Here is a 15,294-nt window from a genome sequence, read left to right on the forward strand (position 1 = left end):
TTCTGCCCTGATTTTGCCTTTTATGTAATTTCATTGGAATAGAATAACTGCCACACAATGCAGTATGCAGGAGAAAGGGGATGTGTGTGCCTGCCTGGATAAAGGTAGTCTAATGATAGGATGTCGTACTTGGCTACAAACGTCTTGCTAGGGAGCTTAGATATCTGTGACAGGGCAAATTTCAGTGTTCACTACTGGAAAATTTATGTATTGAAGGTAAAAATAAGTTGAGTATTTTAACCAAGGTGCTTCGAGGAGACAATGGCAAAAGTGTAAAAAAATGAGTTGGACCATAGCCCTTGCTTACTACAGCTATTGGCTGGAAATTCAGATCCAAGTCAACCCTCTGTGGTAGACTTGCTAATCTGAAATCTGTCAGGCCTGCATAGCAGGTTGCTCACAAATGGAACCTGAAGGATTGACCTCTGACTGAAGATCATGATAGATAGGGAGGAACATAGGAGCAGGAGTAGGTCATTCGTCCCCTCGAGCCTGCTCCACCATTCAGCTAGATCATGGCTGATCTTCTACCTCAATGCCATTTTCCCACACTATCCCCATTGCCCTTGATATCTTTAATATCTAGAAATATATCAATCTCTGTCTTGAATATACTCGATGATTGAGCCTCCACAGCACTCTGGGATAGAGAATTCCAAAGACTCATCACCCTCTGAGTGACAAATGGCCTACCTCTTAGTCTGAGACTGCGCCCCTGGTTCTAGACTCCCAGTCAGTGGAAACATCCTTCCTGCATCTACCCTGTTGAGCCCTTTATGAATTTTATATACCTCAACGCGATCACCTCTCATTCTTCAAAACTCTAGAGAATACAAGCCCAGCCTCCTCAATCTCTCCTTATAAGACAATCCCGCCATCCCAGGGATCAGTCTGGTGAACCTTCGTTGCACTCCCTCGTCAGCAATTATATTCTTCCTTAGGTAATGAGACCAAAACTGTACACAATACTCCAGGTGTGGTCTTACCAAAATAAAAGCAAAACACTGCGGATGCTGGAAATCTGAAATTAAAAACAAGAAATGCTGGAACCACTCAGCTGGTCTGGCAGCATCTGTGGAAAGAGAAGCAGAGTTAACGTTTCGGGTCAGTGACCCTTCTTCAGAACTTCGGTCTTACCAAAGCTCTATATGATTGCAGCAAGACTTCTTTACTCCTGTACTCAAATCCTCCTGCTCTAAAGGCCAACATACCATTTGCTGCACCTGCATGTTAGCTTTCAGTGACTTGTGAACAAGGACACCCAGGTCCCTTTGGAGATCAACACTTCTCAATCTCTCACCATCTAAGAAATACTCTGTATTTCTGTTTTTCCTACCAAAGTGGATAACTTCACATTTTTCCACATTATATTCCATCTGCCATGTTCTTGCCCATTCATTTAGCCTGTCTAAATCCCCTTGAAGCCTCTTTGCATCCTCCTCAAAACTCACATTCCCACCTAGTTTTCTGTCATCAACAAACTTGGAAATATTACATTTGGTCCCCACATCCAAATCATTGATATAGCTTGCGAATAGCTGGGGCCCAAGCACTGACCCTTGCGGTACCCCACTAGTCACAGCGTGCCAACCTGAGAATGATCTGTTTATTCCTACTCTCTGTTTTCTGTCCGTTAGCCAATTCTCATCCATGCCTGTATATTACCCTCAATCCTGTGTGCTCTCATTTTGCTTATTAACTTCTTGTGTGGGACCTTATCAAAAACCTTCTGAGAATCCAAATGCATCACATCCACTGGTTCCCCCTTAACTATTCTGCTACTTACATCCTCAAACGGGTTTGTCAAACATGATTTCCCTTTCATAAATCCATGTTGACTCTGCCCAATCCTGCCATTATTTTCTAAGTGTCCAGTTATCACATTCTTTATAATAGATTATAGCATTTTCCCTACTACTGACCCTGGCAGGACCAGTAGTAGCTAGGTTGCCAGCTTTTAGCTGGCTAAACTTCAACAATAATATTGTGCACACTTGAGGGGTCCCTACTCCTTTGCTCTGCCAATCTGCGCTTAAGCTCTCCAGACTTATATCAGTGATGTATGTCCCTAAGGGGAGAGGGGCCTGCCTTCCATATTGGGCAAACAGAAACTAGGCGATGAATATCCGCCTGACCAAAACAAAACACAAACAAACCTTGATCTCGGAAGCTAGACTGAAGGTGAAGGACCTTTCTCTTCTTCAATTAATGTCTGAGTGAGAGTTAGTGGCTCAATTGTCAAAATGCTTCGCTGCATTGCACTTGGGTTCACGGTTGGGACATTTGATGGTAATTGAGCAGGTAAGATAGTCTCAGGTGTGCTGTATGGTAGAGCACACCTGTTTTCAGTAGGTATGAATAATTTGCTAGTTTAATTTTTCTGACACGTCTATAATGTAAAATGATTCATTTAGCCTCAAAATGTTGATTGAAAAGATGCCAAGGATACGGAACTGAACAGCGTGTGATGGCTCCTGGGAACTTGGCTTCTTGGAAATATCCATTTATGTTTGGCAGTTAAGTGGCATTGCCTAAATAAATCTTTTGGGATGAAAATAAAACTGCCAAGGCCTGCTCATACTCAGCCCTGAAGACGTACTGTGACACACACTCACACAGAATCTAACAATTCGCAGATTGCACCAGTGATAGACATATTTCCAAACTAACTGGTGCAGGGCAAATTTATGCAGATTTTCTCTTCCGTTTCTCACAGGCCAGAAAAGACTCACTACCAAAACACCACTGTCTATCACCTAAAAGAGCCTTTTCTTTCTTTTGGGCCTCCTTATCTCGAGAGACAATGGATACGCGCCTGGAGGTGGTCAGTGGTTTGTGAAGCAGCGCCTGGAGTGGCTATAAAGGCCAATTCTGGAGTGACAGGCTTTTCCACAGGTGCTGCAGAGAAATTTGTTTGTCGGGGCTGTTGCACAGTTGGCTCTCCCCTTGCGCCTCTGTCTTTTTTCCTGCCAACTACTAAGTCTCCTCGACTCGCCACATTTTAGCCCTGTCTTTATGGCTGCCCGCCAGCTCTGGCGAACGCTGGCAACTGACTCCCACGACTTGTGATCAATGTCACAGGATTTCATGTCGCATTTGCAGACGTTTTTATAGCGGAGACATGGACGGCCGGTGGGTCTGATACCAGTGGCGAGCTCGCTGTACAATGTGTCTTTGGGGATCCTGCCATCTTCCATGCGGCTCACATGGCCAAGCCATCTCAAGCGCCGCTGACTCAGTAGTGTGTACAAGCTGGGGATGTTGGCCGCCTCGAGGACTTCTGTGTTGGAGATACGGTCCTGCCACCTGATGCCAAGTATTCTCCGGAGGCAGCGAAGATGGAATGAATTGAGACGTCGCTCTTGGCTGACATACGTTGTCCAGGCCTCGCTGCCATAGAGCAAGGTACTGAGGACACAGGCCTGATACACTCGGACTTTTGTGTTCCGTGTCAGTGCGCCATTTTCCCACACTCTCTTGGCCAGTCTGGACATAGCAGTGGAAGCCTTTCCCATGCGCTTGTTGATTTCTGCATCTAGAGACAGGTTACTGGTGATAGTTGAGCCTAGGTAGGTGAACTCTTGAACCACTTCCAGAGCATGGTCGCCAATATTGATGGATGGAGCATTTCTGACATCCTGCCCCATGATGTTCGTTTTCTTGAGGCTGATGGTTAGGCCAAATTCATTGCAGGCAGCCGCAAACCTGTTGATGAGACTCTGCAGGCACTCTTCAGTGTGAGATGTTAAAGCAGCATCGTCAGCACCTAAAATCTTTCACCTGTTATTGAATTGGTCAAGAAATACAAGTAAAAACAACTTCAAATTGCAACGATATGTAATTTGAAGGATGTTGAAAGAAAAATTTGTACATTGGACCTGTTAGCATGCACTACTATCCTCATCTAATATCTGCTCTTTGGCTCAGTCTCAATTTTTGTCTGATTACATTCCTGCGAATCGCCTTGGGAGGTCTAACTATGTTAAAGGTGCTATATAAATGCAAGCTGTTGCTCAATCAAATCATCAGCTTAGCAACCAGGAATGTTATCTGAGGCATCATTAATTTAACAGCAGCAAGTGGCCTACCATTACATCAACAGCTTAGCAATAAGGTATGGTCTACTGAGGCCTAATTCTCTTAGCAACAGCATGCGGTCTATGACTACATCAGCAGTTAGCAATAGGCCCCGCAGTGTGGTCAAAAGTTAATTCAGATTGATCATTTACATAAGATTCTGGAGATTTGTAGCCTCCAAGCAGCTTCCTTCATCTACCAGGTCCATCACTTTGGCCCAATGTGGCAGCACATTCAAGGAAGATGATGGACCAGCCTAGATCTTCTGATCTGGTTTGCTCAGTGGAAGGGTGTAAATTGGATGAATCCGGTCAGAAAATAATGGTGGGGGAGTGGGGGGGGGGGGGGGGGTGGGGGGGTGGTGGAATTGTGGCTGGATGAAGGGAGTTCCAGATGGTAGATCTTAATATCACAGTTAAAACAAAGCTGATTTCAAGAGGCTGAATAATAATTGCTTTATACACTTACAGTCCAATTTTTTTTCCCCTTTTGCTGGCCTTATTCCTTTACTTTTCTGAATTAAGTGATAGATTGGAGATAATTTTAACCTAACTCACCAGGAACTCTGGCTTTACACCCATCCGATATTATGCTTTTGTGAATTCAGTGGGGAGTAAAATCAGGTGAGATGTAAACCAGCGCTGCCCCCAGTTTCATCAGTTTCCTGACAGATGGCCTGGGTTAAAATTGCCATTGTTTCAGTTGTTGCATGGTCATTTTTGTGGTCACAGCAATAATGGCTCAATGGGTATCCCCAGATGCATTACTCCCCCCTCGCCCCCGCCTTCTATGTTTGTGCTTCTAGGAAGAAGGAGGATGAGTGGAAAGATGCCAACATAGGTTTGACCGCATAACCCACTTGAGCCTGCACACCCACATCTATAGAGAGAGGAGCTCTATCTCACTGTCAAAGAAATCTTCTCCATTCCAAGAGAGGCCGTGATAGCAAATCTGATGGCATGGAATGCAAGAAGTCAAAGCTAGGCTAACCTCAAATCAGGATGGTTTTTCAACAGCTCCCCAGTCATGGTATGTCACCTAATAAGTAGCTGAATGAAAGAAGGCATGCAAAAGAGATTAGCCAACTGAGCCTGATTATCCACACCTGTCAGGATGCCGACAACCATGTCTGTAAGCCCTGGCACACCTACCTAACAACAGCCATGATGTTGGTTGAGCGATAAATATTGGCCCTACACTTCTTCAAAATACTGCCATGGGATCGTTCCCCATCCACCTGAGAAGATAGACGGCGCCCCCAGGTTAACATCTCAACCAAAAGACAGCACCTCCAACTGTGCAGCTGTCCCTCAGCAATGCACCAGAGTGTCAGCCTTAGACTGTAGGGAAGCTCAACTATTACAGCCTAGCGTGGAAGAAATCAAATTAGCTTCAACTTCATTGAGCTATTTTTATGAAGCTCAGCCACAATGGCTGGGATTTTACCCTTGGTGGACGGGAGCCATCCACCAACTGAAAAGTTGTTGGTGAACCCACTTCCACCTGGCCTGGGGATCCGACCCGCATTTTACAGGTCCACGGCCTTTAATTGTTCTGAGGCGTGACTTCCACCCACTTGAGGCAGGAGCTCCTGCCTAATAAAGCTGCCAGCCAATCAGCAGACTGGCAGCCCTTAGCCCCAGCAGCGCCACCGGGAGCAGTGGCTACTGCTGATGCTGCAGCCCAGCTTCAAGACGAAAATGTCAGGGAGCCCCGGAACCAAGGTAAGTTTTTGTTGCTTTGCCGGGGGTGATCGGTCAGGCCTTGGCAAGGCGAGGGTGGTTGACAGGGGGGACAGGGGCCTGTTGGGTGTTAGGGGTGGTTGAGGCAGCGGAGGTGGCCCTCCGCCGGGCACTGGGTGCCTGATCATGAGGGCCCCCTCTCAGGCCGTCAGAGAGCCACCTGCTTTTAACAGGCAGCTTTTCTCGGGCCTGGGCTGCCCGCTTGCCATGGTAAAATCCCCATGGCAGTGGGCGGAGGACCTAAGTGACCATTAAGTGGCCACTTAAGGGCCTTGATTGGCCTGGGCTGGGGGCAAGCCGTTTTTCGCCGCCACCTTCCGTAAAATGGTGGTGGAGGCGGGAGTGGGCCGGGAGGGCCCCCTTCACCTCCTGGTCCATTTTACCACCCACACCCCCCAACCCCCCACCCCCCCCCCCAGCTACCTTCCCGCTCTTCAAGAGGGGGAAAATTTACAGCTAACATTTTCAAATTCAGTCAAATTTATAGGAACAGAGGACATAAATTTATGTAATTTTTTTTTTAAGTGTCAGAAAGAACTTTGTTATTTCAATATTTGGAACAGTCTGCCATGCTAGAAAGTAGAGACTGTTAAAAGTATTCAAAATGCAGTTGGATGTTTGACTAGAAAAACTAGGCTATCATAGAGCAATGTTTGATGAACAAATGACCAAACTTCATCTTTGTATGTTATGTTCTCAATGAGAGCAACAAATCACAGATACATCCTATTGAAAGATAAAGCTTTGTGAACTTCCCCCGACTCCTAAAAGTAATTGAGGAGGACCCAACAATATTAACTCAATCTTACAATTCAGTCTATTCAACCCTGAGAAGTTGCACTTCCTAAACGCCTTATCCATAGCCTCAAAATGTTACCATTCATGCCTGTCCTTGAGGTCTTCAAACCTCCTATGCTCTAATTTTAAGAAGGACCCAATTGTTGCCATATTGTCAACCAAGGGTCATTCTTTAAGAGGCTTGTTGTAGTTTATTTCTGCTGTGTAGAAACCATCTGAGGGAATTATTGGACTGTAAGTCATTAGTAGTGGTGTGAATTTTCAATTCACAGCACCCACAGAAATAGCCCAAGCCATGTGAACCTTTATTTTTTGATTTAACTCTTCATTAGGACAGTTTGGCTAACAGTTTTATGCAAAACAAATTTAATATGGAACACAGCATTTTACAAAGAAGTCATGCGGTACAGTAATTGTTTTATACGCTGAGAGACATGTTTTCAACTGCCGGGTAATTTGACAGAGTGCTGTGGAGGATTTTTCAAGTGTTTTTTGGCATTTTAATGAATCTAATTTTAATAACATCAACAGTCAGCAATGAACGATTTCAAAACTAATCTTCAGTTCCATCTGGAAGGATGAAAATGTTTTAGACCAGCTCAGGTTCCCCAAACACTCAGTTCTTATTCAACTTCAGTTCACGTTTTTAACTTTGGACTTACCTCCTAGATATGTCTGTATTTATAAAGCTGCACGTATAAATTTCAGTGTTCTTTTTATCTTTTCTTTCCAACTTGTCCTGCTTATTTTTACATTTGATGTCTTGTTTTGAACCCTTTAATTGTGCTTTACGAAGTTTCTCCTTGTAGGTGGACCAGTATGGTACTTTGAGGAATGGAACCATAGGAGACAATGAAGGTCTACATCAGCAAGGTTAAACAGGCTCATAGCGAGTTGTCAGCTCTGTTTTACACAGTGCCCAATTTTCTTTTAAAATTAATGGGAAAGCAGATCATGCATGGTGTAAAGCAGGCTGCCTATTCGCCATGAATATGTTTCACTATTACTCTAGACCCTTGTTAAACCCTACATATGCATTTTATTAAATGATCTTTGGGGATGAGGGATAGAGCTGATGGTTCAGTGGGTATATGCACTATTCAATGTGATATTCCAGCCTGGTAGGTTCCAGGTTCAGTCACTGAGATAGCAAATTTCAGCTGAGGCCAAGATAGGAATGTTCTGTTGGCTCCCAAGGCTGAGAAGAGGGAAAATCAGCTAATGTTCCCACTGCAGGTTTTCATCCCTGATCTCCACTGTAATGTGTGTGCTGCCATAGCAAGATCGACTATAAAATAGAGTGGAATTCACAAACTACTTTAACTCAGAGGCCATATAAATGCCTAGAAACGGGTTGCCTGCCTCCTTCCTTCTACATTGAAGGAGTCTCCAGAATGGGAAGAAAAATCAACTAAAAAAAAAGCGAACACTGCGTTCACCACACATTGAGAACACATCTCCAATATACATGTACAGTATCAATTCAATCTCCAGTTCTTTGATTTACTACTAAAATATCTATTTGCCTTTTGTAGATGCTATCAGAGGAAAATAATGTTCAGTTATCACAATGGATTAGCACATTGCCCTTCCACCAGTGAGACTTCAGTTTGAACCCAGCCAGACTGATTGGATGAAAGTGCCCTCTCTCTGCTGGTTGCAAAGGTCTTACATGAAATGATTCTTCTGGTCAATCCAGTTTCTGATGGGTATGGACGTCATTGGGCACTAATTGACAGTGGCCTTCAGAAAGGCCATTGGATGATTCATGTAGGAATGTAGAAAAGTTCATATTGATGCAGTAGGGGTTCTCTTGTGAGTTTGGGGTTGAGGCATGTTATGAGACAGAGTAGGTAGAGCTTTACTCTGCATCTAACTATGCCACTGCTCATTGGGGGATAACAGTTAAACAAATGCTGCACTTTGCAGTACTGACATCCTTTGCTTTGGTAATTGCAAAATGAAAACTCCAAAAGAATGACTGAGTGAAGTAGAGCCCTGGCACCTGGACTAGACACAAACATTTATCCTATCCTCATTCTGTGCATTTTTTGTTTTCTTTCTCAGCCAGAAGAGCTGACGAATGCCCTAGAAATCAGCAATATCGTCTTCACCAGCCTATTTGCATTGGAAATGCTCTTGAAGATCCTGGTGTATGGGCCATTTGGCTACATCAAGAACCCTTACAACATTTTTGATGGCATCATTGTAGTCATCAGGTAAATTGTCATAAGTAAATGTAAAATCATTTTTTGAAGGTATCAAATAGTAAAATATCTCAGGAACCTTTAAAAAGACAAGCATTAGGAAATAAAAATCGGGAGAAATGTAACACAGACTGCCAACTTGCTATCATCCATTTTATACTATCACACAAAGTCAAAACTACCCCCTGGTCTCCTTCTTCTTTATGTGTCCCTCATTACCCCTCCTTTCCTGTCTCACATATTCCCTCTCTCATATAGTCACCAGTTCCACCCTTTGTCTCATGAAGTCCAACTAAGCCGCCCCTTCCTGGTAACACTGAGTGAGAGTTAAAGTTGCCCATTGTTTTCAGCCAGAGCATCAGATTCTCTTGCAATGTGTTTTGCCCTCTGTTGAACCTCGAAACAGTAACTCCAAATTGCCAGACAAGTGAGATGCTGGCCACCTCCATACACCGTAAATTGTGAGAGACCCAGAAGCGCTATTTGCTGTACATGGCTGTAGTGTGAGGGCATTGAATCCTATGTAAATATATATAGGTATGTAAGATTCTGTTGCATTATTAAGATTGGGCACTTTAGAAATGTTTTCTGCTCTTTGTTTCTACTTGCTGTTCATTTTAAATTTACTGAATTACTACTATATCCTGAGAAGAAAGGGACCATATTGGAAATCAATCAAGAGATGAGGGAATAAAAGCAAAATACTGCGGATGCTGGAAATCTGAAACAAAAACAAGAAATGCTGGATTCACTCAGCAGGTCTGGCAGCATCTGTGGAAAGAGAAGCAGAGTTAACGTTTCGGATCAGTGACCCTTCTTCGGAACTCGAGTTCCGAAGAAGGGTCACTGATCCGAAACGTTAACTCTGCTTCTCTTTCCACAGATGCTGCCAGACCTGCTGAGTGAATCCAGCAAGAGATGAGGGAAGGTTAACTTACTGCTTTGGTGAAGGGAAACCTTCCAGGACCAATGATGCCATGTGCCAAGTGTTGTGACAGTAGTTTCATCAAGTAATAACGTTTTGTCAAACACAATTGTTTCCCTTTACTGCAATCATCCTAGTTATAATGTCAATTAATCCCATTTTGAAAACAGTGCCACAGTTTGTCAGGAGTTACTCTTCCCTTTCTGCCAGTCCCAGGCATTGCATTTGAGAGTGTAACTTTCTGAAGTACACCCCAATTTCATCTCCTGCACTTGTTGAAATATATGCCTGTTGCAAGATTCAAGAGTTGAATGATAATTTGATTACAAGTTCTCGTACTAATGTTATGCTTTTCATTTCATTTGACCTGCCCTTCACTGCTCTCCAGTGTGTGGGAAATTGTAGGTCAGCAAGGCGGGGGCCTCTCGGTGCTGCGTACCTTTCGACTGATGCGAGTGCTGAAGTTAGTACGGTTTATGCCAGCCCTGCAGCGCCAACTTGTGGTCCTAATGAAGACAATGGACAACGTTGCCACCTTCTGTATGCTGCTGATGCTGTTCATCTTCATCTTCAGGTGAGCGGGCAGCAGTCCCCCATTCCTCAAGCATTAACGCATGAGTGCATAGACAGTAAAGCATCACCCAGGGGAGCAGAGCAGAGAGGAAAATCAGGCAGAGGATTATCGCCACAAACAGAGCCTGCTTGGTTTTCCTCCCATTAGAACCAATGGATGGAAAATTGGGCAGGTTCCGTTCAGATGTGCAATCCTCCCTGCCTCATGTTCTTCTCTGAGATCACCCCAGGTGATGCTTTATGCAGGCCCCATCTACCATATATCCTTTGTATATTTTGGAGGGTCAAATCACCCGTGCAATCAGTAGACAAATAAATGTGAGACTGAAAGTAATTGGCAAATGGGCCTTGGACTTTTCAAGATTTTTTGTTATCAAGAATCTTTGTTCAATCGGAAACTCATGACTAGAAACAGATAAGTTAGACTTCCACGCCCATGATTCATTTCCACTTGGTAAGTGCACTCTTTACATCTTCATATCTACTCCAGTAGAAAAGATAAAGTAGATTCACAGTCAATCACCTTCCAAACCCACGACCTCTACCACCTAGAAGGACAAGCAGATGCATGGGAACACCACCATCTGCAAGTTCCCCTCTAAGCCACACACCATCCTGACTTGGAACTACATCGCCGTTCCTTCACTGTCACTGGGTCAAAATCCTGGAACTCCCTTCCTAACAGCACTGTGGGTGTACCTTCCCCACATGGGCTGCAGCAGTTCAAGAAGGCATCTCACCACCACCTTCTCAAGGATAATTAGGGATGAGCAATAAATGCTGGCATAGCCAGAGACGCCCACACCTCCATAAACAATTAACAAAAAAGGGTGAAATTTTAACTCACTGAAAACCCGTTCACTGAGGATGCCAATACATCAGGATACATTTTGCTTGTACAGAGCAGAATACAGTCAAGATTGAAAGGTATATGCAAGAACATATGACCAGGAGCAGGACATCAGCCACTCGAGCCTGTTCTACCATTCAGTTAGATCATGGCTGATCTATACCTTAACTCCATTTACCTGCCTTGTTTGCATATCCCTTAACATAAATCTGTCAATTTTAGTTTCAAAAGTTTTTGTAGAACAGAAGATCAGATAAATTAGGGAAAAAAATTAGGTGGTGTGAAATTTTAGTATTAAAAGCTTGGTGATTATCATGGGTTAAAGAGTAGCTAATGATTTACGGACAGCAAGACAATTGTTGGAGGGTAGCATGGACTTGTCCTCGGGATAGGGTGAACACAAGTCAATTTCCAAGTAGAAGGAAAGGGATTGGGAGTAAAAGCAGGACAGGGATAAATTTGGAGGCATCGATCTTCAGGGTTATGAAAAGACAACAAATACTTATATAGTGTCTTTCACAACATCAGGATATTCCAAATCACTTTACAGCCAATTAAGTACTTAGGAATGTACTGTTGTAATGTGGAAAATGCAGCAGCCAATTTGCACAGAGCAAGCTCCCACAATCAGCAATGTGACAAATACCATATAATCAGTTTTAGTAATGTGGATTCTTCTTCTTCTTCTTTCTTTGGCCTCCTTGTCTTGAGAGACAATGGGTAAGCGCCTAGAGGTGGTCAGTGGTTTGTAAAGCAGTGCCTGGAGTGGCTATAAAGAGTGACAGACTCTTCCACAGGTACTGCAGATAAAATTGGTTGTCGGGGCTGTTACGCAGTTGGCTCTCCCCTTGCGCTTCTGTCTTTTTTCCTGCCAACTGCTAAGTCTCTTCGACTCACCAATCTTTAGCCCCGTCTTTATGGCTGTCGGCCAGCTCTGGCGATCACTGGCAACTGACTCCCAAGACTTGTGATCAATGTCACAGGACTTCATGTCGCATTTGCAGACATCTTTAAAGCGGAGACATGGACGGCCGGTGGGTCTGATATCAGTGACGAGCTCGCTGTACAATGCGTCCTTGGGGATCCTGCCATCTTCCATGCGGCTCACATGGGCCAAGCCATCTCAAGCGCCGTTGGCTCAGTAGGGTGTATATGCTGGGGATGTTGGCCGCCTCGAGGACTTCTGCGTTGGAGATACGGTCCTGCCACCTGATGCCAAGGATTCACCGGAGGCAGCGAAGATGGAATGAGTTGAGACGTCACTGTTGGCTGACATACGTTGTCCAGGTCTCGCTGCCGTAGAGCAAGGTACTGAGGACACAGGCTTGATACACTCGTACTTTTGTGTTCCGTGTCAGTGCGCCATTTTCCCACACCCTCTTGGCCAGTCTGGACATAGCAGCGGATGCCTTTCCCATGCGCTTGTTGATTTCTGCATCGAGAGACAGGTTACTGGTGATAATTGAGCCGAGGTAGGTGAACTCTTGAACCACTTCCAGAGCGTGGTCGCCGATATTGATGGATGGAGCATTTCTGACGTCCTGTCCTGTGATGTTCATTTTCTTGAGGCTGATGGTTAGGCCAAATTCGTTGCAGGCAACCGCAATCCTGTCGATGAGTATCTGTAGACACTCTTCAGTGTGGGATGTTAATGCAGCATCATCAGCAAAGAGGAGTTCCCTGATGAGGACTTTCCGTACTTTGGTCTTCGCTCTTAGACGGGCAAGGTTGAACAAACTGCCTTCTGATCTTGTGTGAAGGAAAATTCCTTCTTCTGAAGACTTGAATGCATGTGAGAGCAGCAGGGAGAAGATGCCAAACAGTGTAGGTGCGAGAACACATCCCTGTTTCACGCCAGTCAGGATAGGAAATGGGTCTGATGAGGCGCCGCTATGCTGAATTGTGCCTTTCATATTGTCATGGAATGAGCTGATAATACTTAGTAGCTTTGGTGGACATCCGATCTTTTCTAGTAGTCTGAAGGGACCACGTCTGCTGATGAGGTCAAAGGCTTTGGTGAGATCTGTGAAAGCAACGTAGAGGGGCATCTGTTGTTCGCGGCATTTCTCCTGTAGCTGGCGAAGGGAGAACAGCATGTCAATGGTGGATCTCTCTGCTCGAAAGCCACACTGTGCCTCAGGGTAGACACGCTCAGCCAGTGTCTGGAGTCTGTTTAAAACAACACAACAATAATGTGGATTGGGAGAAAAATATTGGCCAGGACACTGGAAAGAGCTCTCCTGCTCTTCATCAATTTGCGTAGCATGGGATCTTTTACATCCACCTGAAAAAGCAGACGAGACCTCAGTTTAACGCCTCAACTGCAAGATGGCACCTCCAATAGTGTAGCACTTGCTGTGTAGTGCACTGTAGTATCAGCCTGGACCTTTTTTGCTCAAGTCTCTGGAGTGGGACTTGAACCCAAAATTTTCTGATCCAGAGGCACCCTGGGGATCTGTAGTGGCCCTCACCTCAGGTGCACCCAGGGCCTATGAATGATGTAACACTATCAGTACGTCATCTTCCTTAGTCTCACATGTCCCGTGTGAGGTGCCTTACGTGATATGAACTGACTCAGTCTATTCCAAGATTGCCTTCTGTCACTGATCACAGGATAAATCTGATAGTGGACAGGGAGAAATGCATGATTCCACCGGATCTCTGTTGAAAGGGGCAACATGAAGAAAAGGAAATTTGGAAAGACACCAGGTTGAGAGGATAAAGCTTTGTAAAGTATCAGCCCTTTGACATTGCCGCCAATGCCAAACTGTCCCTTAAATTCTATCATTATGTACTGGAAAGATATGCTGCCCTTTATTCCCAGTGATTATGTTCAATATTCTGTTTCCCCTTACAGTATTCTGGGAATGCATCTTTTTGGCTGCAAGTTTGCATCAGAAAAAGAAGGAGACACTCTTCCTGACAGAAAGAATTTCGACTCTCTTCTCTGGGCTATTGTAACTGTCTTCCAGGTATGGAAACTTACACTCAACCTTTATCAATTGCTGGTTAGGGTTCAGATGAGCATTGTGTACAATTATGGGCAGTACAATTTAGGAAGGATATTATAGTCTTGAAGATGGTGCAGAGGTGATTTACTAGAATGATACCAGGATATGAGGGACTTCAGTTTTTTTGGAGAGATTATAGAAGCTGGGATTGCTCTCCTTCTAACAGAGAAGGTTAAGAGGCAATTTAGTAGAGGTTTTGATCAATTTTGAAGGGTTTTGATAAATAAGGAGAAACTTCACACTGCCAGGTTGGTCTGTAACCAGAGAACACAGATTGAAGATAAATGGCAAAAGAACTAGAGCGGGGTTGAGGAAAATATTTTACACAGTGAGTTTTTATGAACTGGAATGCCTTCCCTGAACGGGTGATGGAAGCAGATTCAGTAGTAACTTTCAAAAGGGGATTGAATGTATAGTTAAAAAGGAAATATTTGCAAGGCCATGGGGAAAAAGGGGTGAAGTGAGATTATTGAATAGCTCTTTCAAAGAGCTGGACACAAGCACAATGGGTCAAATGACACATTCTGTGCTGAATTATTCTATGATTCTAAGATTGTCATTGGGGTGCTAATGAAAGTGGGCAAAAAGTTTCCTAACCTTCCCACCAAGTGCAACTTCTATTTTTCTTAATTAACTTTATATGTTTACGATTTGAAAAGTATTTTTTTTCTTTCTCTTGTAATGGTCTTCGCAGGTGGCATACTGTCCCTGGTCAAACTGTCACTAGTTATAAGAGTTGTGAAAGAGCAGCTGTTAATTGTAGAGTGTGACAGAGATAGCAGCACAATTGTCATATTGGATCAAGGTGTCCATATTGGTTTAGTTTTCCTTCCCCTTCTGTCCTGACGTCCTTAGACACTTCTCAGCACCTCCTCTTGTTAGAACAGCTGATGTTGATAAGTTAGTATAAAAAGAATCACAGCCTGGCTCTAACCACTTTCCAAAAAGAATTGGCCTGGATTTAGAGGCGTGAGATGGAAGGCGCATTGCTAATTGATTGATGAGGCTTTTCAAGTACAACTGTTAATTATGCGCATAATACTATGAGTTGGACAAGCCTGGTTTCCTCTTGGAATTCAGTCATAATAGTTACACTGTGACACTGGCACAA

General features: G+C 44.1%; 1 protein-coding gene across 9 annotated transcripts in view; it reads left to right on the forward strand.

Moving 5' to 3' along the window:
* Nucleotides 1-15,294, forward strand: part of cacna1g (calcium channel, voltage-dependent, T type, alpha 1G subunit) — a 685,429-nt gene that overhangs the window by 457,945 nt on the left and 212,190 nt on the right. For all 9 annotated transcript variants that reach the window (XM_068057908.1, XM_068057913.1, XM_068057914.1 and 6 more), the window contains 3 exons: nucleotides 8,685-8,836; nucleotides 10,138-10,323; nucleotides 14,030-14,144. In XM_068057908.1, coding sequence (XP_067914009.1) covers nucleotides 8,685-8,836; nucleotides 10,138-10,323; nucleotides 14,030-14,144 — 453 coding nt within the window. The remainder of the gene's footprint in view (nucleotides 1-8,684; nucleotides 8,837-10,137; nucleotides 10,324-14,029; nucleotides 14,145-15,294) is intronic.

This window comes from Heterodontus francisci, chromosome 26 (genome assembly GCF_036365525.1).
Source record: "Heterodontus francisci isolate sHetFra1 chromosome 26, sHetFra1.hap1, whole genome shotgun sequence".
In the NCBI taxonomy this organism is placed as follows: Eukaryota; Metazoa; Chordata; class Chondrichthyes; order Heterodontiformes; family Heterodontidae; genus Heterodontus; species Heterodontus francisci.